The 25944-nt window shown below is 38.0% G+C and overlaps 1 protein-coding gene across 6 annotated transcripts in view; it reads left to right on the forward strand.

Moving 5' to 3' along the window:
• EPC1 (enhancer of polycomb homolog 1) overlaps window positions 1-25944 on the forward strand; it is a 66037-nt gene that overhangs the window by 38481 nt on the left and 1612 nt on the right. For 3 of the 6 annotated variants that reach the window (XM_017820210.1, XM_017820206.1, XM_017820211.1), the window contains 14 exons: window positions 4210-4369; window positions 6126-6271; window positions 6357-6563; window positions 6958-7106; window positions 8459-8615; window positions 9936-10112; window positions 10222-10311; window positions 10397-10545; window positions 11712-12064; window positions 17710-17793; window positions 23677-23795; window positions 23877-23963; window positions 24603-24744; window positions 24866-25232. In XM_017820210.1, the coding sequence (XP_017675699.1) occupies window positions 4270-4369; window positions 6126-6271; window positions 6357-6563; window positions 6958-7106; window positions 8459-8615; window positions 9936-10112; window positions 10222-10311; window positions 10397-10545; window positions 11712-12064; window positions 17710-17793; window positions 23677-23795; window positions 23877-23963; window positions 24603-24744; window positions 24866-25232 (2327 nt within the window). In that variant the 5' untranslated portion in view covers window positions 4210-4269. The remainder of the gene's footprint in view (window positions 1-4209; window positions 4370-6125; window positions 6272-6356; window positions 6564-6957; window positions 7107-8458; window positions 8616-9935; window positions 10113-10221; window positions 10312-10396; window positions 10546-11711; window positions 12065-17709; window positions 17794-23676; window positions 23796-23876; window positions 23964-24602; window positions 24745-24865; window positions 25233-25944) is intronic. The other 3 variants (XM_017820208.1, XM_017820207.1, XM_017820209.1) reach the window with 3 other exon arrangements.

Consider the following 25944-nt stretch of genomic DNA (forward strand, 5'->3'; position numbering starts at 1 on the left):
AGTACATGTTGTGAAACAGGATATGTATGAAAAATCCAAGGGAAGCAAGTTGGGATAGAAAGGGAAGAAACTGTGAAGCTGCTGTGACATTAATCAGTTCAGGTTGAGTTTTTTGTAAGACAAACGCAGCTATTTCAATGTTGTTTCAATAAGAAGGATACATTAGCAAAGAAATCTGAGTACACTGAAAGTGGAAACTGATAAATAGGAACAACTAATATGTGAACAATTAATATTTACATGAAAAGTTTGTCTTGAAAGAGAGAACAAGGTGAGACCTATCTAGCAATGAATGTGCAGAATAAGATGAGAAAATTCTGTAAATATTTGTAGTTAGAGGAAACTTTCTTGATTGTATTTGATACTAAAATGGTTGAAATATTTCACGCATCTTAGTGGGGTTTTTTTGTATTAATTTTAAAAAGATTTCTTTAATTTAGTGAAGCAGCTAAGCCAGTTTAATGGCTAAGCCAGTTTAATGTCTAACTGCTGCCAAAGGGAGTTGTCTTTCTTCTCTGTTTCCCTACTGCTTTCCACACACACACCCTGGCAGTTCAGGGATCCACTCTGTCAGAAGACTAATTGTTTCTAATTGTTTTCAGGGGAAATTGCAGGAGAGAGATGGCTTTTTGTGGATTTGATTCCCTAAGCTGTCATCATAAATTCAATCTGACAGAAGGCTGTGGTAGTATGGAGAATGACAGCGAGGGGCACAAGACTGAACCTTGTGTTAGATGAATTTCCTTCTAACATGACAAATTACAACATTTGAGCTTGACTGACCTAGCTGAAATTCATCCCAGGAATTTAAAGAAGTAGTCTGAAATAATTTTGCAGGTAATTGAGAACTTCAGAGGAGCAGATGATGTTTCAGAGAAGAGGAAAAGGCACTGCAACTGGGCTTCTTAACAAAAAAATCCACCTGAAAACATGACATCCGTTCAAAAAAATCCTGACCCAAAACCTCGTAACAGTCCATAGACTGTTGAAAAGGTAGAAACTAGAGAGTTACAGCAAGTTATCCTAATTGTGGTTCCTGGAGGAATATGGGTAATTTAAATTATTTGGCTCGAATGATCACCTGGAAGACAATAATTTCTATAAACAGCTAATAAGAGGTTTTCAAGAACAAGCCCCAGTTAATCCAATCAAACTTTAGCAGGGCATGGGACATAATGGATAGTTGCATAAAAAAGGCTTTTTGATACTGCTCTGTTATGCAGTGAACAGAAACAGTTGTATAGTGGAAATATATCTGATCAGAAAACTGTATCTAGAAATACACAGACAAAAAAAAAGAAAATATTTGTTGAATTTCCTAGGATTTCAGTCTTCAAAATGCTTGTTGGTGTGTTCAGGAGTGTCTGGCACTGTCACAAGTATTGAGGCCATGTTACTGAGAACGCAGCTGCGATGGGCAGGGCACGTCTCCAGGATGAAGGACCACCGCCTCCCTAAGATCCTGCTCTATGGTGAACTTGCCACTGGCTGCCGCATGAGAGGAGCCCCGAAGAAAAGATACAAGGACTCCCTGAAACAACATCTCAGCCTTGGCCATATTGATCACCACAACTGGTCTACTCTGGCCTCAAATCGGGAGGCCTGGAGACACACCATCTATAACGCAGCTGTCTCCTTCGAGAACACACGCAGGATCACTCTCGAGGAAAAAAGGCAGCGCAGAAAGAACCGTGAATTGCAGAATACACCATCTAAGGAGTCTTTCTGCTGCGCCTTTTGCAATCGGATATGTCTGTCACGTATTGGCCTCATAAGCCATCAACATGCCTGTAGCAAATGTGGATAGAGCCTTCCCAAATCTTCGTTCGCGAAGCCCAGCCATGATGGACTGCAGTATCTACATAGTAAATAGAGATAACATGAAGGGCAGCAAGAAGGTTTGATTGGGATTTGAATTCAAAGCTCATTCTGACAAATTGAGGAAACCACCGCATTTTTAAGTGGAAAGCTATGGATTCAGATGAATGAGGTGTTGTATTTGGGTGGGAGTTACCAGCTGTACAGTCACAGTGGAGAATGAGTGCAGAATAGGAACTGTAAGCTGTAGTAGGGTTGTTAACTGTAGATATTTAACATACTTTCTTGTTAAAAATTAGTGTTTCCAGAGTTAACAATTGCACCTGATTACCAGGAGAGAGAGAGAGATGTGCTGAGCCACCAGCTGAGATACTGTAGTTGGGGCCAAAGTTAATGTTTCTGATTTGTCCAAATGAGTGAGAACCTGATATGTGGAGGTGTAAGGAGAGGTTGCCTTTTCTGTTTCCTTTCTTCTGTTTAGTGGAGTGTCTCTTGAATTGAAACCAATAGGAACAGCAGGTTAACTTAACTGTTTCAGTGGAGGAAATTTTATCCAGTGGCTTTCATAACATATGGATCTGCTAGCACTCTCTGCTCACATACTGAGTGTTTCTGTAATTGGGATGAGAGCCAGGCAAAACTATGAGGTGTGCTTCTGTTTCAAGAATATTGTTAAGATTTTTGTAAGTACTCATTACTGAAACCTGTTAGTAAATAAGTATAGGCTGTGTCCATGTCCATATCAGAGGTGGATCAGAGAAATTGAAATCTTTAGTGTCTAACCCCCTTTTATTCCCTGAAATAAAGCATTTTTTGTGATTAGAAACACAGATTGGGGTGGATACGCCAGGAACCCTTGATACTGCTATAAAAACAGTAAGCCTTTGCTGTTATTCAAAAGCCATTGACTATTACTCTGTATTTGACCTAGAATCCTACTGTGCTATATGAAGATAAATTCCTTAGTTCCATGTTCTGCAAGAGTTGTAGCTGTGGGGACAACTGAAGAGTTACTACAGTTTACACAAATTTGAGGTGTCTGAGAGCAGTGCCTCCCTAAGAGGTAGAAAAGAAATTACTTTGTCCATACCCAAGAAAGAATTTTAGCTACTGTGCCTCCTAGATGACATATGTGTATAAACTTTACAACTGCTGGAAGATCAAAATCATTGCCTTGAGTTTTACTTGCAACTGTGTGCTATGTCTTACTCTCACAATTGGTCTCCTTTTGTGAAGAAGCCTTTTAACCAGGGGGCAGACAGAAAAGAAATCTCTGCAATTTGTTTGAAGATAAATCCTGTGAATTCTTTCAGCAGAATTAAACCTTGGAACACATTTGGGTTCCAGGCTGCAACAACTCTGGAGTTTACAAAAAAACCTATTTTATAATTTTCTTGATTACTTATCCTTGAAAGTTTAGACAGAAGATCTTAATTGCCTTTATTATAACTAGAGGAATTAAACTGAAGTCAGACAAGTAAAGATGCAATAAGATCATGTGGATGAACACTGATATGTTTTGCTTCAACATTAAAACCAACTATCCCTGCTACCCTTTTGCTGCAGTTGCTGTTTTTAGGTATTTCAGTGATGTGGTTTATAGCATCTCATTGAGAGTTGTATTGGCACAACAACTACTTCAGCACTGGTCTACTGAGCACAGTAACGAAACAGTATAGAAATTTAAGAAACTAGCACTGATGCTAGGGGAAAAAATAGCATGTTATGTTGTCAGTAAACCAGTTACAAACATGCACGTTTTGCCGTGTGGCATTTTGCCATTAACTCTGCATGAACTCTGCAGATATTACTGTCTTGAGAGAACTACAGCAAGAATGGGTTGCTTTTTTGCTTTATTTGATGGATTAGGAGGAGGAGCAAGAGGATAACGGGAAGCATTACAATAAATGAGAACATCTTCAGGAATCATTCAGTGGGTAAAAGTAATTGCTGTTCATGGGCGATGATGGCAGGCCTCCCTTCTGGTTTTCTGTTATCGCTGGCAATAAATGGCCAAGGCAAATACAGAATAATACCGGAGTCAATATCTGTCTGCAGCTACTTGTTATAATCTGTGTGTGTAATCAATCCTGTGTCTCTCCAGATCCATTTAATCGCGGACTCGGTGGCTCGGTGTGCCAGCAGCGGGTCCTGGCTGGCCGAGTTGGGAAGCTGAAGGGGGGTGTGTAGGGGGAGAGCGCCACCTGCTGGGAAACCCTCCGGCGGGGGGAGCGCACTTTGGGTCAGGAGTGCGACCACCCATTCCTCAGGTCAGGGCTCGGGGGGTTACAATGAGAGCATTTGCAAAGGAATAGCCTTCTTTCAACTCTAGCAAGTCTTGAGTTATGGAAATATTTTCTCGGGTTTTCATCTTGACTTTTTTGTTTGTAGGAACATCATCTCCAACGGGCTATCTCAGCACAACAAGTCTATGGAGAGAAGAGGGATAACATGGTTATACCGGTTCCAGAAGCAGAAAGTAATATTGCATACTATGAATCTATATATCCTGGAGAATTTAAAATGCCAAAGCAGCTGATTCACATACAGCGTAAGTAAAGGAACTCGTTCTTTGTACATTGAGAGCTTTATTTTGCCAGACATTACTGCTAAATGTCTGCTGAACTCCCACCAAGACTTGGCTTCTGAGAATTATTTTTTTCCAACATGCTGAAAAATGCATACTACTTGCTGAAGAAGTGTATTTAGTTCTTGGTTAGTAGTAACAGTTTGCAGGGAAATTTAGATTTTTTTTTTTTAGCAAGGACACAAATCTACTTGAAGAGGAAAATCTATAATACATAGTTAAGAAACAGAATACCTGTCCCAGAAGCATATTCAAGATAAAATGGCAGTAAGAGTGGATTGGCAAGCCAAGCAGAAATGGTAGTAGCAGTGGTAGTATTTGCCTGTGCCTGGATGGAAGTATTCTACATCTAAAAATAGGTGGGTTTTGGCATCGCTGATGACTTGCAAATTTGTTGGGATTTTGTTTTTGTTAGAAGATAGCAGCTGTTCTGTATGGATATGACCTTTCATATGAGCACCACAATACTTCAGATAACTTTTGGAAGGAAAAAAAAATGAAAAATACAGTATGTTGCAGAATTCTGTTGCATGGTGTAATGAGTAGAATTTAAAAAGTCGTATCTGTGCTATGTAAAAAGATCTCATGCCTAATTAACTTTGGTTAAATGCTAGACTTCTATATCAGTCAGTCTCAAAAATGTCTTGAAGTATTGGAAACGTAGAATAGTTTGGGTTAGAAGGGACCTTTTAAAAATCATCTAGTCCAACACCTTGCAATGAGCAGGGACATCTTCAGCTAGGTCAGGTTGCTCAGAGCCCCGTCCAACCTGACTTTGAATGTTTCCAGGAATGAGACATCCACCACTTTTCTGGGCCATCTGTTCCAGTGTTTCAACACCCTCACTGTAAAAAATTATCTTCCTACTAGCAGTCTTGCATGCTGATATTAAGGTTATACTTTTCATTCTTCTTTTCTTTGTTTAGGCTAGATAAGGAAAAGCTTCTTTATCTAGCAGGTCTAGCAGCTGGAACTGTGATTTTTCAGCTGCTAGACCTCTTGTATTCTACCTCTTTATTTATTAGAAGCAAGGTATGTGTTTTCAGGTGTGCACTTGAGAAGAAATTTGTCTCTTACTGCGTAAAACAACTTGAATGAGGCATGAGAACTAGGGAGATCTTGTTTTGAATGCAGAGTGCTGCGTTTTCATAGGGTATTGTGTAAAACAAACAGTTGCTTGCATTCTGCAAAACATTGCTTGTATTTGAAGATGCCTTGCTACATAGGGTAGACCATGCTGGGCCAGTTTAGTCTGACTCATCTATATCACAAAAATCATTGATGAGAGTATGTGTAAGATCATTGTAATACAGTCTGTGTATATTTTCCCATGTGTGTGTTTGGGCTGTAGTCTTAACTGTTGATCATATAAGACATAAAACTAGAGAATACTCAGCAGCATTCAAAGTAGTCACCAATCTAAAAATTTCTTACAGCAAAGAATGAGGTAGAAAGCTGCTAGCTGGTTTGACCACTAGTAAGTTTACATTGAATAACAAAACCATAATCTGATAGATGGCAACTTTTATGTCTGATTTTTAACGGTGTAATTTTTTTCCAAGGAAAAAATAGGTGTAACTTGAAAGTAGTATTACTGCAACATTCAAACAAATGATTTTGGTTTCGTCTCCAGAAGAGTGTGCTGTGTATTCTGAACATTGCTATTAGAACAAAACATTTCTGTAGTAAAACTAACTTTAACTTTCACTGTATCATTTAGCTTTTAGTTTGGATGCTGAGCAGCCGGATTATGACTTGGATTCTGAAGATGAGATCTTTGTGAACAAGTTGAAGAAAAGAATGGACATCTCTCCTTTGCAGTTTGAGGAGATGATAGACAGACTAGAAAAAGGCAGCGGTCAGCAGGTACAAGGGTACTTTGACTAAAGAATTTGAAATACACACTCTGTATGTTACTGTGTGAAAGTGACATGCTGGCTTTTACATTTAGCCAGTCAGCCTGCAAGAGGCCAAGCTGTTGCTGAAGGAAGACGATGAATTGATCAGAGAAGTGTATGAGTACTGGATTAAAAAGAGGAAAAACTGTCGAGGTCCCTCTCTTATCCCAGCAGTGAAACAAGAGAAACGAGATGGTTCCAGCACAAATGACCCTTATGTTGCTTTTAGAAGACGAACAGAAAAGATGCAGACACGAAAAGTACGTATATCAGAGCCTCTCTCAGCTGTTCTTTCTTTTCCTTCTCCTTTTCCCCCTTTCAAAAAGTAGATTATGTAAAGAAAGAGTTCTGCTATGTTGTATGAAACAGTAAAAATTGGCATGTTCTCTTTTCTAATTTGCAGGGGTGAAAAGCAAAACTACCTTAGAATGGCTATTAAATGAAAGTTTATATTAATTTTTTCACTAAATCTACCGTTAAACCTACTTATTGTATTAGTAAGCTGTAGCTCATTGATAACATGCACATGCTTCTCCTTGGTTTGGCATACGACTTGTCTTTTTTTTGATATATGTAAATATTTAGAACTTACTGTGGTTCAGATTACTTAATTTAAATGATGAGAGGAGACACATATACTCTGTGTATCTGCAGAATCGGAAAAATGATGAAGCTTCTTACGAGAAGATGCTTAAGCTGCGTCGGGATCTCAGTCGTGCAGTGACCATCCTGGAGATGATAAAGAGAAGAGAAAAAAGCAAGAGAGAATTGCTGCATTTAACACTGGAAATTATGGAAAAGAGGTAATGTTCATTGAAAAGTTGCTGCAGAAAGCTTTGGAAGCTGCTTTATATTGTGATTGCTTCAAATATTTAAACAGTGGGAGATTTTTAAAATAAGTATTTAGATATGCGTTTACAGGATAACACAGTTTCGTATATGGCTATGGAGAGCAAAATATAAGGCTAGGAAGTTGCTTATTGTGGCAAGGTGATCCGTCAAACTGAGCTACATTGTTTCATTAGATGTGTACATGTTTTCAAATGTGTTTATCTATTCTGTATGTTATACCAGAAGAGAGATCATAGTTTCAGGTGAAAATGCATGTTAAATGCATAGATTAAGGAAATACCAGCTATTTTTAAGGCCATTTTCAAACATTACCATTCTTTGACTTCATAATCACGATTCTTTGCTAAAAAAGCTTGATCAAACACCCTCTTGAAGAAAAGAAATAATCATTTCATACAGTATGAAATGTGTGAGTCATCTCCAACGAGTGCTTCTTTTGACATCCTGTTGGTCAGCTGTGGTGAGGGCCAAATGCTCAGTTGTCACTTTCCTAATTGGCTGAGATTTACAGTTGCAATGTGGAGCTGTTCTTTAGGTTCATACTTAGAATCTGAGTAGACTTCCCTAGCTCAAGTATCCATGTTTGAAAGCAAATGTTCTGAGTCAGTATCTTAAAGCTCTAGAACTAACTTTTTAGTCTGAATTCTTAGGGAGGCAAGCTGAATTTTTCTGCTAGGGCACTTTTTTTAAGCACTGAGCATTTTAAGCAGAACCAGAGAGGGGGGAAATCTTGAAGGTTTTCACAGTATCTTTCTCATAAAATAAGCTGTTGAATAGAGGGAAGACACTAATACCTCCCTCAGAGTGAAGAACTGCACTTCAACCCAGCATTTGTCACAGGATTTGAAATGTAATATGTTTCATGGATCTACTTGTTGTGAAAATATTCCCTAACACAAAAGGGGAAGGATTAATGAATAAGGCACTCTGCCTCACTGTTTAAAACCTTTCAAGTGATAAATGTATGGGTTTTAAATGGCAGCAGTCCCCAAGGGAGGGGGGAGGATAACCCTCTCCTGTTCTTTCCTTCTAGTTTCTGCTTCTTTCCTTTATAGTATTGTGCTTTGGAGATGCTTTACAGGGTAGTTATCATTTTTTATTTGTCAGCATTAGCCATTGCAATGAATTTTCTATGTTATTAGTCAGTCCCCTTTTCTGTAATAATACTTTCTGTACTTCTTGCTGATGTCCTGGATGTCCCTTTACCCCAAACTCCAAGTATTAGTTTGTGTTTCTCCATGTTTCTCAATTATTTTACCAGATGTACATTGTAAGCACTCCAACAAATGTTTTTTGATTTCAGGTATAATTTGGGTGACTACAGTGGAGAGATCATGTCTGAAGTCATGGCACAGCGGCAGCCACTTAAACCTACCTATGCTATTCCCATCATTCCTGTGACTAACAGCAGTTCTTTTAAACACCAAGAAGCTATGGAACTGAAAGAATATAAAGTCAAAGTGAGTAATGTCAGTAACTGAGTTACTGTTTGGCTATAAAGTACACAAGATACAGCATTTTAGGATAGGAGGAGAGGGGAGGCTTTATGAAACTAACAACAGGTAGCAAAGCTGCAAGGGAAATAAAGTGCTTTGTTCTGTTGGAATTATGAGGATAACATACTGACTCCCTGTGCTTCTTAAGACAGAAATAAAGTCTAGACAAACTACAGACAAAAGGACACATGCAATTGTGTTCTCATTCAGGGGGATAGAAACATTTTTCTCTAATACTGCCCCTAAAGTTAGGATATCCTGAACAAAACTGTATTTATTACCTAGATGTTGTACAAAGATGGAACTACTGATGTAAAATCCATATATTGTTCTAAATTATGTAGCTATTTTAATCCAGAGGGTTGGTTTTTGTTTTGTTTTTAAGATAGGATCTACTGGTATTCCCAGCATGCTGTGTATCTGTCTGGTTTTGTATTTAAGTAAAGTATCAAAGAACCTTATTTGATTTAGACAGCTGACCAGCACTTTTTTTCCCCGCAGGCTTTAATTTTGTGTCATACAAAGCATAACTACAGTGCAAACAGCTGAGCATGTTAAATAGGTCAGGTAACACAGGAGAAATGCCGAGGTATAATTTGAATTTTAAACCAAGACTCCTTGTGAGTGAAGAGTATCCAGAGGCTGTTCTGAACTGACAGTGTGTTTTGAATCAGTGAATTCTTCCACTGATAGTAGAGCAATGTAGTTGTGATTGCTGGCGTGTACTTGCCTCTCAGTGATGTTGGGTCAGTGCAGTGTCTCACAGCTTGAAAGAAATCTGGTTCTTGGAGACTTGGGAAAGGCACTTAAACTTTGCTTTGCATAGTATGGGGAAATGCGTTTAATTTTTAGAGGCATTTGTGAGATTATAGATATCTTTGAGAAGTCTAACTTCTATTTTTGCCTTTAAAGCATTGTTTGGTACTTAATAATTCCCTAATGCTGCATAAGTGGCTATTAAGTCAAAATGCTAGAAAATGAAAAAGGTGCCTCATGGAGATCATCATATGTATTTTGGTCTGCTTCTCCAAAGTAATTCTGTCACTTTAACTGCTAGTGAATTATCCAGCACAGATTGAGCAAACAGTGCGTGATTCCACCTTGTTTCTTAAATGTTTCCATTACTGAAAATGAAATCCAGATACTCTTGAAATGACTGCATGTTTTACTATCAAGATGGTGGAGAGATGAGTTCACATTTTAGCTTGCTTACACAGCAGTTTTCTTAATTTTCTTAATTTTCATCTGTGTGTAATTTTACACTGCTTTTTATTTTTCTTGCAGCAAGATAAGCCTGATGTTATTAGACCCAAAAGAAAGTATGAGAAGAAGCCAAAAGTCTTACCTTCGTCCGCTGCTGCTACTCCTCAACAGACAAGTCCTGCTGCACTGCCAGTCTTTAATGCTAAAGATTTGAATCAGTATGATTTTCCTAGCTCAGACGAAGAACCTCTCTCCCAGGTAGGACCTCTAGAGTTTTGTACTGCTCTTGGGGAAAGAACAGAAGTAAAACTCATGAATTTGCTAATATGTCTCCTCATATACCCTACCTCCCATCCCCTCTTTAAAGGTTTTGTCTGGTTCTTCGGAGGCTGAGGAAGAAAATGATCCCGATGGTCCTTTTGCCTTCCGTAGGAAAGCAGGCTGTCAGTACTATGCTGTAAGTAGAATTTCCTTATGTATTATAAGACAGAGTGTCACTGTTGGGAAACATCTTGTGTCTAACTGTTTAAAATTATTTCAAGCCTCATTTAGACCAACCTGGCAACTGGCCGTGGAGTAGCCCTAAAGAGGGAAGATTAGGAGACGTGCGTTACAGATACTGCTTAACCACCCTCACCGTTCCCCAGAGGTGTATTGGGTTTGCACGACGACGGGTTGGCCGTGGTGGAAGGTGAGTGCTATGGAATTGCTGTTGCTTTTAAAAATAAAATTAAAAAAAAAAATCAGACATAAAGAGCAGTAAAGTTAAAAAAAAACCCCAAACCAAAAAAACTCAGAATTTCGAACACCACAGAGAGATTGACTTTTTTAATATTTATATTTGATCCAAGTTTCCTTAGCTGGTTAATGTCTCCATTTTTTATTTTGTGCTAATAGAAGCTGCTTTAGTACTGTTTTCTTAAGTAGTTGTGGGTTTTTTTATTACTTGCACTCCCAAGTTCTGAGGTGAAAATACTTGTATATTTTCAGTTGTGATTGGTGGTTTGTATTTAAATTATTTGCATAGCTGTCTTCAAATAGTAGCACTTCAAGATAGCAAAAATTATATTTGACAGAAAATGCTTTTCTGAATTTAGACCATATTTGGTGATTTTTGGGAAGGATGCTTAAAACTGACGATAACTTAAATTTCAAACTTTGTCAAAAATATCAAAGAATTTAATGAGTTATTTCAGGCATTTTGCTGCTAAGAACATTTATCAAAAACATTTTATAAATGGTTTGCTGTATAAGTGCTCTTCCTTAAATATTGTGTTATGTCTTTAAGAAAATAGTACATTGGGATTAAATTTTGATTAAAAGTAAGAATTTGATTTGCCTTTCAGATTTGTGCTTAGCATCTCTTCACATACTAGTAAGCTAATCAGGAAAACTGGAATGAGAGCTGAAGGCTCTTACTGGGGTTTTTGCAAGGGGATTTGGGATTTAATGTGTGACATCCCTACTGCATTAGGATGGTTGTAGTATATATGTATATATGTGAGTAAGGCTTTTGAAGAAGTTACTTCAGGAGAGTATTTCAGTCATTTTTTAATTAGTTAAGCGCTGTTATTGTCTAGGTGTTTTTTAATTACATGTTGTTGCAGTATTAATATATACGTGATGTTGTATCTCCAGCTCTTGAAACAGTAAAAGCTAAAATATACCTAAATATAATATTTACTGTAAAATAATAGGTAGTCATGCATTGGGGGGGAGTGTGTGTTTGCTTGTTCTAGAAGAGCTTCATGCAGCTGCTCCTATCCCTTTGTCATCCCCAAGCACACATGTCAAACTGGTGACTTTCTTCGTGTTTTCTTGCCACTGTGTAATTGTGCATTGTTGTCCTGGTTTTAGGGTGCTGCTGGACAGAGCGCATTCGGACTACGATAATGCATTTCATCACCTGGATTTGGAAAGGTTTTCCTCATCACAACACTCTTCAATCAGTCAATTTGCCAATACCTCAGAAACAAATACCTCGGACAAATCTTTCTCAAAAGACCTCAGTCAGATACTAGTCAATATCAAATCATGTAGATGGCGGCATTTTAGGCCTCGGACACCATCCCTACATGACAGTGACAATGATGAACTCTCCTGTAGGAAATTATACAGGGGTTTAAATCGAACAGGCACAGCACAACCCGGGACCCAGACATGCAGTACCTCTACACAAAGTAAAAGTAGCAGTGGTTCAGCACATATTGGTATGTTTAATTTAACAAACTTGCTTCCAGAAGTTTTAAACTTGATTCAGAAAATCCAGAATATCATTAGGTCATCCATACTTTACATCGTGGTCTGTTTTGGTGGTAACAGCCCATCTTCATGTGTATCTCTTTATTTGCTACATGGAATGTTTGTTTGCATTTATTGCTAGCAGTAGAGTACTGCATCTGAGATTTATACAAGTGCTACAGTGGTATGTAATTACAGGTTTAGAAATACGAAGCTTTAAAAACAATATTGTGTAGGGTTTCAGTTGACTGAGGATTTGGATTTTTAAAATTAAAAACGTGTTAATTGAAATGTTCATGTAAATACTACATTCCAAATTTTTTTTAATACAAAGTGTGGTGGTGATGGGAATTGTTTAGTTAAAATGTTTGCGTTTAAAATCCCAGCATGCTATGAATTCTTAATTGAACTTAAATGAACTTAAATGAACTTAAATGCCATTTCCCATCCAAAAAGTACCCAGCCCACTCTCACTGATGCATCTGCTCATGCTTAGCAAAACTCTTGGACTAATCACCTCTACGTCTTGTCAGCAAGTGGCAGACTACATCTTACAGAACCCAATTACAGATTTGAGGACCTGACTCTGAAAAAACTTGATGTGGTGGTGTTTTTTAATTGGAACACTGTTGGAAAGCATCACTCTTTTTGTAGGGCTCTTCATATTGGAAGACTGGCATTTACAGTGTTAGAATGGAACTTAAATAACTCATGAATTTTGATGAGTCAGTACCATAAATGTCATCTTTTTATAGTAGGTTAAAGTGACATAGTTTTATAAAGAAATAACTTTAAAAGTTCACCTTTGTAAGGAGTTTTGTAAGGAATCTCTAGAATCATGTTTTCCATACCATTTTGAATTATGGCTTTGGAAATCAATCAGAATACCTGGATAATGTAGGAGTGCAGTGGGGAGAGATGCATATACCTAATAAAATAATCAAATTGTGAGGTGTTTTGGTGGTTTGCTCAAAGTCTGATATCCTAGTATCAGATGACTTTAATCCTCCTGTTTGCCAATATGTTTTGTACTTTTTCTCCCTGTACCACGTTTTGGGGTTTTTAACCTGAAAATTCTTTCTACTTGCATTTGTAGAGTCAGAGAGCGCCTTTGTTCTGCTGCTTTATTTCATGCTTCCTCTCCATGCTGTCCTAGATTAGGTCCTTGCCCCTATCCCCCTTTCTTTCCTCTTTTATGATAATTCTTGCTGGAAATGTACAAAGGCTAAAAGTGATGGTTCTTCTGTTTTGTGATATAAGTGTGGCTTTTGGTGTTTAAATTCTGCCCTTCAAGTGGTTCAAGTAAGTAAAGCAAGTCCAGAACTGAATGAGAGCATCCTCTGGATGATGACCAGTCTGAACTATGATAAAATGGTAGCCAGGTTATGAGTGTGAAAACAAAACTATTGGGTACTGAATAGATTATAAATGCACTTTAAAGTATTAATGGTAATACTTTGCATCTGAAAATTGTGTAGATTTGAAAAATTGACTGAGTTTAAAGCTTATATAATTGTGTGTGTGTATAAATAAACACACACACCCTTTTAGAGTCTTTTTTCCTGAAACAGATGGTTAGGATGTTTGTCTACATCATTTAGGAATTAAATGCTATTATTATTTATGGTGATGAGTTTCATACCAGAGTTTAATTGTGTGGTTGCATCTTGAAGCCCCTGGGGAATTAATACATGTGTGTATGTACCTGGTATATATATTTGTGCTTGGAATTCTGTACAGATGGCTTAGTATCCATGTAAAATATGTAAGTTAGTATTCCAAGCTTTTCAGAATCTAAATATTAGAGTTTAGTTTCATATTTTTGTTAGGGTTTGATACAGGAATTAAATATTCAATAAAAAATGTATCTGTCTGAATTAATAGATACACTTTTAAATCAGTTACCACAGTCTTCGGATGGTCACTTATTATTAGTATAGCTGGGCAGATTGTATCTGTATATTTATAATCTTAGTTGGAATTCTTGTGGCATTGGAGGTGTATAGAAGTTTGTGTCTATGTGATGTACTGCTGATTGTCGGTGTAGGGGTTTGAAAGGAGCACAGAGTATAATTCTCGGTGCCAGTCTGGTTTTTAGTGGATTTTTTTTTTCTGTTTTTTAAAGGATTCTTTGAGATAGGTTGTCTGCACAGATCACAGGCTGTTTGTATGTCTCATGTGAGTCTGAATTCTTCAATGGTGCCAGTCAGTTGCAGCTGCTGAGTTGTCTTACTTTCTGTAGCAAATACTGTAGAGAACATCGGGTATCTAACAGCTGTACTAAAGTTTTTCTAATAGTTACTACTACAGATTAACAACCCTGTACAGTGTACCTGTTACTTTTTCTTCATTGTTTTTAAAGATGGGAATTTGTTGTGGGCATAGGTTTTTTTTTTTTTTAGGTTTCTTCCTCTTTACCTTTTAGGTTTTTGAGTTGGCTGTTGGTCTTTCTGCCAGAAAACACTTATTAATACCTTTTTTTTTTTTTAATCTTTTTGCTGTTACTCTGAGTTGTGGTCAAACCATATTGCTTGCCTTTAAGATGAAGCTCATCCTAGGATTCTGTAGTGACCAGCAGAGGTGGTCATGTTGCCGTGTTTATCGTGTACCGTCCCATGAGTTTTGTCTGTTTCCATACTAAAGTGTAGATAAGTCTTGGACTTTTTCTGCCTTGAATGATGCAGACATGCTGCTGACATGGAACAATTGCTATGGAAAACCTTGCTTCTCAGGTCTGTTACACATGGCCAGCAGGGGCATGAAGTAGAGATTGTATTTCAGGTCCTCTGTTAAGCAGAGGACGTGTTCTAGAAGCTGTGCTGTGACATACCATTCTCTGGCTACAGGAGGCATTATTGTTCATCCTGAAAATCAGGGAGAAGTTTCCCCAAAGAACCGGGCATTTTATAAACATTTTGAAGTGCCTTTGACCCTGAAGGTAATGCAAGTTATTCTGGTCCTGGCTTTCAGAATGCTCAGCATCAGAGATGTGTGGAAGATGTTGTTGCATTGAGATTTTGTGTATAAACTGAGAAGGGATGCCTTAAAAAAAAAAAGAAATCCCTTACAAAGTTACTTGAACACTTGCTGTGTGCTGAAGGCTAAACTTTGGCACCAGGATCAAGTGGCCAAGAAAAGTAGCATCACTTTGGAAGAGGGTGATTCCTTTTTATCTTGCTGAAGAATTATGAAAAACTGTCCTTTGCCCTCTTGCAAAAAGACCTGATTCAGAGATCTTCACACATGTTATGCAGAACACCACTAAAAAGCAACCAAGAGCATTAAATCAAGATTATTGTGGAGAATTAACTTGTTCGGTTGCGGAGATACTAACTGTGAACAAAATGCAGCAAAATTACTTCAGAAAAGGAGCCTGTTTTGCTGACAGTCTCAAGTTTCTGAATCAAAATCTTCAGAGATGGAGCTTGTAACTCTGGAGTGTACAATAGGCATAAGGTTTCATCTGAAGTGTTTCTGTCCCTTGTTAGATTGATCTGATTCTGCTGGGCAAATAGTAGTCTTTGAACTGCATCATATTATGGACAGGCTGTGCTTTCTGCTGGAGACTTGTTAAATATATTGCATTTGGACTTTGGAATGCTTGCATCTAGTAACAGAAGTTAGAGACTCTTAAGAGTCTTAAGACTGCACAGCATGTATCCTTCTGTTCCAGCCTTGTCTTTAGGAAGCAGAGCAGAGATACCCGTCACTAGTGAAAGACTGGAGCACTGGTTCCCAGGCTCTAGAGTAAGAGCAGGCAACAGTCTTGCATTCTGTTGTTTTCTGCCTTCGTCACCCAGAAGCTGGATCACTTTGAAAACAGTCTGAAAGCTGGCAAGGCTGAAGAGGCTGACAGTTAACTGCTCACTGAATTTGTAACTCGCCCTTTGAGAAAAAACCTTACTGAACATTGTTAGAGTTTTGATGTTTGTGATTGTAGATCTTACTGTATGAAAGGCTGCAGGAATACTGAACACAGTTAAATAATCCAACATAATTTAGTTTGCATTTTCTTGTAAACCAGATATTTAGATGATGTGATACAAGTTGTGCTTTACTATTCAGTAACTTTACTGTCCCAGTACACTTGCATGCTCTTTTTTGCATCTCTTAATCTGCTTTTTAAAAGCAGTTTGGCACATTTGGGGGTCTAGCAGGATAGTGAACTGTACTTCCATTTCCCAAATAAGGTAACGCTGGTTAAAGGATCTGTGCTTGTTCAGCCTGGAGAAGAGAAGGCTTTGGGGTGACCTAGTTGGGACCTTCCGGTACCTGAAAGGAGCTTATAAGAAAGATGGGGAGGGACTTTTTACAAGAGCATGTAGTGACAGGACAAGGGGAAATGGATTCAAACTGGAAGAGAATAGGTTTAGATTTGATATTAGGAAGAAATTCTTAACTGTCTGGGTGGTGAAACACTGGAACAGGTTGCCCAGAGAAGTTGCCCCATCCCTGGAAATGTTCAAGGCCAGGTTAGATGGGGTCTTTGAACAACCTGGTGTAGTGAAAGGTGTCCTTGCCTGTGGCAGGGAGGTTGGAACTAGATGAGCCTTAAGATCCTTTCTGATCCAAACCATTCTATGATTCTATACTGTTATTTCATGTTCTTATTAAGGATACCTGATGCCTGATTTTAGGCAACCCTTTCCCAGAAAGAAGCAGGAGGAAGCTCCTCAATCCTTGTGGCAATTCCTTGCAGCAGAGTAGAAGAGCTTGTCCTGCCTTTTCATGGTTTTCATGCCACCACTGGCTGTGTTCAAATCTTTTTATTTAACCTTTGTATCTGTAACAGTCTCAACATTGCTATCTGTGTTACTATTTTCCCATTTTTTAAATACTTCTTTCACATTACAGGATAAACTTGGTCATGAAAAGTACTGGAATTTGTAATGGCTATTTTCAATCGACATTGGAATTTAACAGTCTTGGCCTTGGCCCATCTGTGGCTGAGCTGTTGGTGTCCTGGTTGAAGAAGCAATGGCCTTGAGACGTTTTAACAGATGTTTAGAGCCCACCCTAAGCTTAGTTGAAGGAGGAAATATTAAAAGGAAAAGCTTCTTTAATCTGGGAAGTGTGACTGAGGATGGGATAAGAGCCACACTAAAACACTTGAGCATTTCTGGAGACTTCAAGACTTCGTCGCTATTTTAGGTTTTCTTATTCAGCTTCAACTCCGTTGGGAGTAAAACTTTGCTCCAAAGTGATGGATCTCTGGGCTTGCAGAAACTGTTACACTTTGCATTCTGTGCAAGGATCACCACATTTATAACTGTGTGTACCCCAACTGGCCTGAGACGATGTGGTGGAAACTCATACTAAGAATGATGGGCAGACAAATATAAATGCACAGCAAACTTTTCTAGCTTTCATTCAATGGCTAGTAAAAATCCTTATTAATTATTTTCTGTCTGTCTTCTGCTACCAAGTAGGGAGTGCATATGTAGACCTTATATCTAGTTCATAATTTCTAGAGTTCTGATGTTAGGAATTTCACACTTCTGTTGGGCTGAAATAAAAGGCTGTTGTAGTAATAATCAAGGGCGTAATGATTCATGTTCTCACAGTGTCTAATAATGCCATGTTTAAGTAAAACCGATCTTGAACTTCTTTTCAGAAAGTGAAACATCTTTGGGCCTGGTGCATCAAATACTAAATCACACTGATGGCTCTAAGTCTCTCCAATCTTCTGAATTCACTGGTGAGAACTTGCTATATAGTAGAAAATCTTTAACCAGGCAGTGTAACCCAGATGACATCTCTCATAAGAGAGAGATTTAAAAATGTGATGTTCTGGATTACTTAGCATTGTGATTGATGTTTGCTTTGCATTCACTTTGGCATTAGTAACCACTAATTGTTCTCTTACACAGCAGGGATGTGATGCTCTCATGTGCTTCCCTAAAGAAAACATTGTAACATAATATATGACCTTTCCACACACTTTAGCAATTCTGTAGTTTGTGGAATTTCTCAGTTGAAAGCTTTAGTTAGGGGATCTTTCTTCTGTTACCTGATCAAAACTGCCTCCTTAATCGTCATCCACCGAAAGGATCAGGGAATCTAGTACTGTAAGTGGATTGTAGAGAGGTTCTTTGAACCCAATATAATATTAAGGCCTCAGTTTTCCCACTGAAATAACATTTCCGCTCATGAGAACAGATACTTAACAATGTTATGAAACAACTTTTAAGTGGTTTTAAGTTACTGTAATTTAAATAGCTAATTCTTTAGATATTTAAAGGACTGGAACTTTTGCTGAAAGGTTTAATTAAGCTGTTTGAATCTCCCAGTATTACATTTTTAAAACTTTTTACTAAAAAAAAGAAAAAGAAAGTATTACCTGGATAGGTCATGGTGTTCACTCCACGAAGTTTGCTCAGTTTGCCTGGCAAATCTAGCGAGCATCTTCCATTCAGGAAATGAAAGGGAATGCTAGTAGAGGGAAGGGGAGTTTACACATGCATTTTCTGCTTTCCAGGATATGCTCCCTGTTCCTTTAGGAAGCTGGTTATTGTGGTCAGTTTTTTCTAAGTCTGTATTTTCTACTGAAGGGAAACAGAGTAACAACTGGTGGGTGAGTCACCTCAGGGTGAAACTTGCAGGAGGAGTTGTGAGGGGAGACTGTGGCTGTTTGTCCTACAAAGACCAATCTCACACAAATGCAGCAGTCAGCCCCGCCGTCCTCCCTGGTTTTGGCCACATTTGGGAACGACTTGAGTTTTCAGAGAAGCCAAATGTAAGCTACAGCACTGTAAGGCTGGTACATGTTAAATACTGTGGTAAAACCAGTTAGCACTGTTAGCATAGTTTTATATTGCGGTATAAAACTGCTGCAAACTGTGGATCTTTGAGCTCAAAGTCCACTGACAGTATCACTGTTACTCTGTGCTCCAGAAAACACCTGTTGAGTATCAGCACCCCAGAGAACTTGGGTGATACATTAACAGAATCATCCAATTGAAAGTTGATATTCAGTGGTTTAATTTGAGGGGAAAAAAATGGGCATGTAATCATCCAGGGTTTACAAATGCTCATAAAAATGATTGAAGGAAAACACATTCATAGTACAGTGTGCAGTAATTCAGTTCTTAATAAAACAGGATTTGTAGCTGTCACAAAGGAGATACTGGGCAGTCATTTATCCTGTCAGTCAGTATCAGTCACGTACGTTGTTTCTTTCCTTGTACTCGTAGCTGAAAACTCCTGAAGTTTTTCCTTCTACCTCCCATTGCTTTTTGTAGTCTGTAAGCTAGAAAACATTTCCTTGCTGCCAAAGTATAGCACTAATACAGTTGCAGAATAGGTGTGTGTTTGTTGTCCCAAGCTGTTAAGAGAATAACAGAATAACACAATGTACTGACTTAAAATCTGAGGGTTGTCTCAACTGAAATGTGACAACTTGATACAGTATACTGCAAGAAAACAAGAAGCATTTGTGTAGCCAAGTCTCTTGGTAAAGTTTGAGCTGCCCATCTGCTGATAACCAGCTTGAGATGTGAATAACTCCAGGTAGAATTGGACCTTAAAGGTTTCTCATGTTTAAGGTTAGAAAAGGAGTTGAACTAGGTTAAGTGTCTAGTGACTTGCATAAATTACTGCAAGTGCCTTGGAAAGTATGTAGAGGTTTTGTATAGAAGTGCAGCTGTTAGCTGTGAAAGTTGAGATGCTCTGAAATTATAATGTTCTTATTTATTGTGTATTGGTAGTGGTGGTTGAGATTTCCACCTTCACCTCTCACTGTATAGTGATTCTGTGTAGTGAATGAAACTGGATGTTTCGTCACTGTTGCATTCAGTAAATTGCAAACTATTAAATAGTCATTACTGTGTGATGGAACCAGGACCACTGAGGTCCCAGCATGCTGTTTGAGAAGAGTCTGTATGCACTGCGCTCTGGGGCTGCTGAAGCAAGACTGTTTTAAAATCTCATGTGTTGTCTTTAACTAGTGAATGTTTGGTCTTGTCCATGTTTTAAACTTCAAGCTGTTGTTCAGTTGTCTGTTGCTTTATGAATGTTTTTAAAGCCTTAAATGCCTCCAGTAATGTCAGGAATATGTAACTTTGTTTGGTGTTGTGTAGCAATACTCTTTTGAGTTACCAAAAATGTGGTTCCTGTTTTCAGTGTTCAGGAAAGCTTGCTGCTTGCCTGCTGGTTTTTTCCCAGGCAGATAAAGACCTGTGTATGACACAAAAGAGAATGACAGTCGTTTTTACTTCTTCTACATATACCATTTCCCCAGTTCCAGTCACAATTGTGTGCCACAGGAAATGAGTATGGAAGGTTAAATAGACAAAAGTACTTCCTTGTAAAGTACATACCTTTTTTTTTTTTTTTTTTTGCATGGGAACAATAGTTTTCAGAAGCAACTTAGATCTCACAATTCATGTGCTTATTTCTTCAATTGAAGTGTAATGTAGACTCTACCCTGAGAGCAGAAGGGGAAGAAACCCAGTGGTGGTGTTAGCAAAGTACATGGTGGCTTCTAACAGAAGATGAACAGAGTATGATGTCCTAGCTTGCAGTCTTGGGAAGAAATTTTGATTTAGGTAGTTCTCAGTAGTATTGCTTTCAATAAAACCTTCAATGTAGTGTTTCTTTAACATGGAGAGGGAAGATCTGGCTTATATAATTACAATCTATAACCTCTTGTACATGAGCATATCTGTGTATCCTGTGGAATGGGAAAGGAATACCAATCAGATTATTTTAGGAGGCTGTAGCTTGCAGCTACAGTCCTTTATGAGCAGTGTTGTGTTTCTAACCTGGATGCAATTGATTCAGAATTCACAGTGGATCTCTGATAGTGTTGTAAATAGTATTTTGAAATGTCTGGTAAGACTTCTGCCTTCAGTAAGGGAAGCAGCAAAAATGTTGCTGAATATTTAACCTAAATTGAAAAAATGCCCGAAATGTTCTTGAGTGTATTTTCCAGGCAGTATTTAAGTGGAAGAGAAGCAGTTGGAATATAGATGAGGGTGGTAGTCATAGTGGGATTCTTCTGTCACTTGTTTCCTTTGACAGCTGTGTAACTGTTTGGTAGTGGTGGGAAATGTACAGCTGCAAGGGTCACAGAGTGCCTGGAGAGAGATTCGCTGATGTACAATTGCAAACATACAGTTTTTCTAAATGGCACTTCCGGAAAGAAGGGGGAGCACTTACAGCTGATCTTTAGTGTAGTCTTTCCTGAACAAACACAGACTATGTAAGCTTCATTTGTTGTTCTTCCAAGAGAAAACAGTATTTTGGAGGTGGTTAAACCAACACAGGTGACTGCTTACCTCAACTCTGTTTTATGGTTAGAGTCTTAAATATACTTAGGACTTGAAAACTGAAATGAACTATTAGTAAATTTTACTTAAATAGTCAAAAGTGAGATGATTATGATGGTGGAAATTCTAATCATAATTCAGTCAAAGATGGTGGTATAACGTGCTCTTTTTGCCCATTTTCCTCTTTATCGTTCTGTGCGTTGTCTTTACTTACATCAATTATGCAATCTATTCCTAAGCTTTGTATATACTAAACATATATAATATGTGTCATACTACAGAATAAAATACCTTGTTCTTAGAATTGTACAATATGCTGAGTTGGAAGGGACCCACTGGGATCATCAAGTCTTAACTCCTGGCCCTGCACAGGACACCCCAAGAATCACACAATAAATAAATAAATGGAACCTTCAATATCATTGGCGCTATGTTGGCTAAACCATATTGATTCTAAATTTCAGGGTTTAAAAAAACAATAAATCACTACTAATGGATCAATAGAAATGACATATCTCTCAGTACCAGGACAATATATCCATTTTTCTCACTCTGCTACTGCTGGTCAGCTTTCTACATGCTAATCTTTGTGTGCTAAAGCTTTCTTGTCCTAACTTGTGTTTGGTGACAGTTTAAAAAAAAATCTAAAGAACTTATAAATCTTAACTCTTTATATAAATTAAACAGTCAACTCCTTGAGTATTTGGTCTATGAATTCTAGTTTGTTTGGTTTTGGGTTTTTTAGTAAGGATATTTATGAGCAGTGTTACTACTACTAACCTATTCTCCTAAGAATAGTTTAAAACATTGCTGTGAGATTTAACTGTACCAGTATTGGGAAGAAATTTGTCATTTATGACTATATAAGTAAGTGCTACATCCTTACTTGCTGAAGGATGTTACTTACAAAAAAAAAAATAACATGACTGTAGCAGCTGAATCAAAATCTGTCACTTCAAGCGTTCAGACAGCAAAGTGCTGGTAATAATTTTAATGCTACTTCTAGTGCATACTAGGAGTATTTTGAACAAATTTTGCACCAGAAAAGGACAAATACAATGGGAAAATGCATGCTCAGTAGTGTTTGGTCTGATGTTTCCAAATATTAGTTTTTGTTTTGGTTAGCCATTTATACTGATTTGTTGTTCAAGTTTATATGTAAGATATAATTGGTCTTCAGAATCCTGTTGTATCCAGAAGCAGGACATTATTATAGTTTTGATAGAAATGTATTTTTTTTTTCAGGTAAGCAAGACTGAAGGAGTAGATTAACAAAAAAATTCTTAAAATTTGCAATTTGTGGACAGGATTTAAGTGTGATAGTGATTTGTTGCCAAACAGTAGTGAACTTCCCCAAAAGTGTGACTTCCACTGCATTCTTGAAGTATGAATGCTATTTACAGCACTTACTTGGGAGCATTTATACAGTCTGAGTATAAAATGGAAGGGAAAATCTGAAGGACATATCCTTTGCAAGGGCATTCACACTCCAGCCTTGATTCAGTTTGTAAATTGAAAACTGAGACTTCATTTCGTTTTGGAAACGTAAATTAAAAAAAATAATTTAACACTGAAGTTAGTTAATGAACTGGTGACTCTGCTGCACCATTGGGCATCTCCCTGTCAATCTGTACAAGTAACACTTTATCAGTTTTATACTTGTGGGTTAACTGGACAAAATTCTGCTTGACTGAGTCACCTGTCTAAGATTTTTAGAGAGAGGGGTGTAGTTTCGTGAAATTTTTTATTGATGGACTTGCTTGTACATGTGTGGTTACAAACAACAAAAATACAGTACTGCAATAGCCAGCCCAGTTGTGAGTGCCCAGCTTAGTGTTTTCAGCTGAAACATAGATCTTAATTGTAGCCCCTCGCTGCCTGCAGAGTGCTGTCAGTGAGGGCTGCGTTGCAGTTGCCCAACTGGGCATATAAACCTACTCCACAAATAATGCAGATACTGTAGTTTCACAAAGTGAAAATGATGCCATTTCTACCTCTTCTTTCTTTTTAATCTGTTATTACTTTTTGGTGGGTTTGATGGTGTTTTGGTTCCATTCTCCCCCTCCCTTTTTGATATCTTCAGCTGAATTCAGTTATTACACTATAAAAAACAGCTTTAAAAGAGAAGGTTTAGCTTGAACAAAAAATTTATTGGAGAGTGTCAGCTTTTTGACATAAAGGTGCATAAGTCTCTTAGGAACTTGCTGTGGTAGGTTTTTGGGGGTTTCTTTAGGTTTATAAAATAGATGTGTTTATATACACAACACCTACATATTTTGATATAGTATTTTCTCGTTTTATATTTTGTTCAGCATTTACAGCCGAACAATACCAGCAACATCAACAGCAACTGGCACTAATGCAGAAACAGCAGCTTGCACAAATTCATCAACAGCAAGCAAATAGTAATTCCTCTGCCAACACATCACAGGTGAGGGATTTGTCTGTGCTATGATTTATCCCTCATTGTTTCCCACCAGGGTTCATCTCTAATTGTCAACTGTTGCCATAGAACCTTGAAACTAACCAACAGGAAAGTGGCTTTCGCCTGAATCTACATCATAGCCATTCTGTAAAGTGTTTAGAAGGGACACTGCAGGTGAGTGTGGCAGGCATTGCCTCTGCTCCCTCTTAACAAAAAAAAAGATGGGTCAGTCAATTAATGAAATTTTCAAAGCCTTAGCAATATGAATTGCAGAAATCTCCAGCCATGTCGTTATCCTCTTGTCAGTGGGGGATTTTAAGAGCAGAATTTCAGTTAATTAAACCTGACTCCTGAATATGTCCTCCATACAACTGTGAAAGTGTCTTAACATTCATAAACATGTAGTGCTTGCAGTGGTGCCAGACACATGAAAAGGTTCAGAAGTTGTTTGCAGTCTGAACCTCCAAGTCTCTGAGTTGGGTTTGGAATTTCATGAGAACAGATTGATCTGTGAAACAGTATTGTTACATAGAACTTTGGAAATAAGTTTCTTTGTATTTTGACTAGTTCTCGGGAAATTCTTCTGCGTTGTTTTAATGGAGCTAAAAGCGCATGGGAAAAAACCCCACAGTTCAGATTTTAACTAGTTGTACCAAATGCTGACAACTTGCTCTGAGAGTGACTGGTCCACGGTTCTGATTTACATATATCAATTTTTTGTTGTACTAGTTTTTGTACTAGCTTTAAAATGGGGAGAGTACTGACTTTCTGGAACCCTCAATCACATATATATGCCACCATTGTTCTTTCTAGGGTTTTGTTTCCAAGACACTGGATTCTGTTAGTGCTCAATTTGCTGCTTCAGCTTTGCTTACATCAGAACAGCTGATAGGATTGAAAATGAAGGATGATGTGGTGCTTGGAATTGGGGTGAATGGCATTCTTCAAGCCTCAGGTATGCAGCTGTTTGACAGAATTTGATTGCATCTTGATTTTTACAGTGAAGACATGTCTATGTGGAGTTGAGTGGTCTTCTGAAAAATGAGCTTACTGATTTATTTTTTTTTCTGTTGCAGGAGTGTACAAGGGCTTACACCTCAGTAGTACTACACCTACAGCACTTGTCCATACAAGCTCATCATCAACAGCAGGTTCAGCCTTGTTACAGCCTTCAAATATAACACAGACTTCAAGTTCCCACAGTGCACTGAGTCACCAAGTAACTGCTGCCAATTCTGCAACAACTCAGGTTCTGATTGGGAACAACATTCGATTAACTGTACCCTCATCAGTTGCCACTGTAAACTCTATTACCACGCTCAATGCACGGCATATACCTAGGACTTTAAGTGCTGTTCCATCATCTGCCTTAAAGCTGGCTGCAGCCACAAATTGTCAGGTGCCCAAGGTTCCAGCTTCGTCCTCTGTGGATGCAGTACCAAGGTAGGGGGATTATATCTGCTTATGCTTTCCTGGTCTTTATTTTGCTTGATAAATACATTATGGCAAATAACAGTTGTATTAGATCCAGCTGGCTTAAATTAATGTTGTGTATAGTGGTGGTCAAAGAGGGATACTTGGGGAGAAATCCAAGAATAGACAGACTTTAGCACTGATAAGTTTTCCAGGCTGTTGTGCTAGTCACCAGCTGAAAAATAAACGTTACTTCAAAGAGGAATTTATGATCTGTTAGTACTGTGGCACATAATATTCTCTGCTGTTGAGTTCAGCTTCTGACTCTTATATTCAATGTGAAGGCTGAACTATTCTGAAGTTTAATGTGTGTTTCTTCTTTAAAAGTAAGTCTGCCAGGAATGAGCATAGAGTATAGTTGGTCCAGCTGCGTTCAAAGATATTCCTGTGGTTTGAACACTGCAGAAGACTTCAGAGGATGTATTATATTTTTTTGTATCTCAAAATTTGAGAAAAGTGTCACATTCTTTAGGTATAAGAAACATTTTTGTTCTAAATTTCTGTTTTTAATTTCTGTTCTCATTGTTATTTTAAGATATTTGGCTAAAAGATTAATTAAAAGAGGTTAAACAAAAGTCAGTTCGTTGTTTCCTTAGGTGATTCCAGATTTTGGAACTTGTGGCTTCATTAGAAACTTTTTTTATTGTGCTTTTTATATTATTTCATCACAACTTTTCATCTT

Source organism: Lepidothrix coronata, unplaced genomic scaffold, assembly GCF_001604755.1.
Source record: "Lepidothrix coronata isolate B3197 unplaced genomic scaffold, Lepidothrix_coronata-1.0 Scaffold80, whole genome shotgun sequence".
Classification (NCBI taxonomy): Eukaryota; Metazoa; Chordata; class Aves; order Passeriformes; family Pipridae; genus Lepidothrix; species Lepidothrix coronata.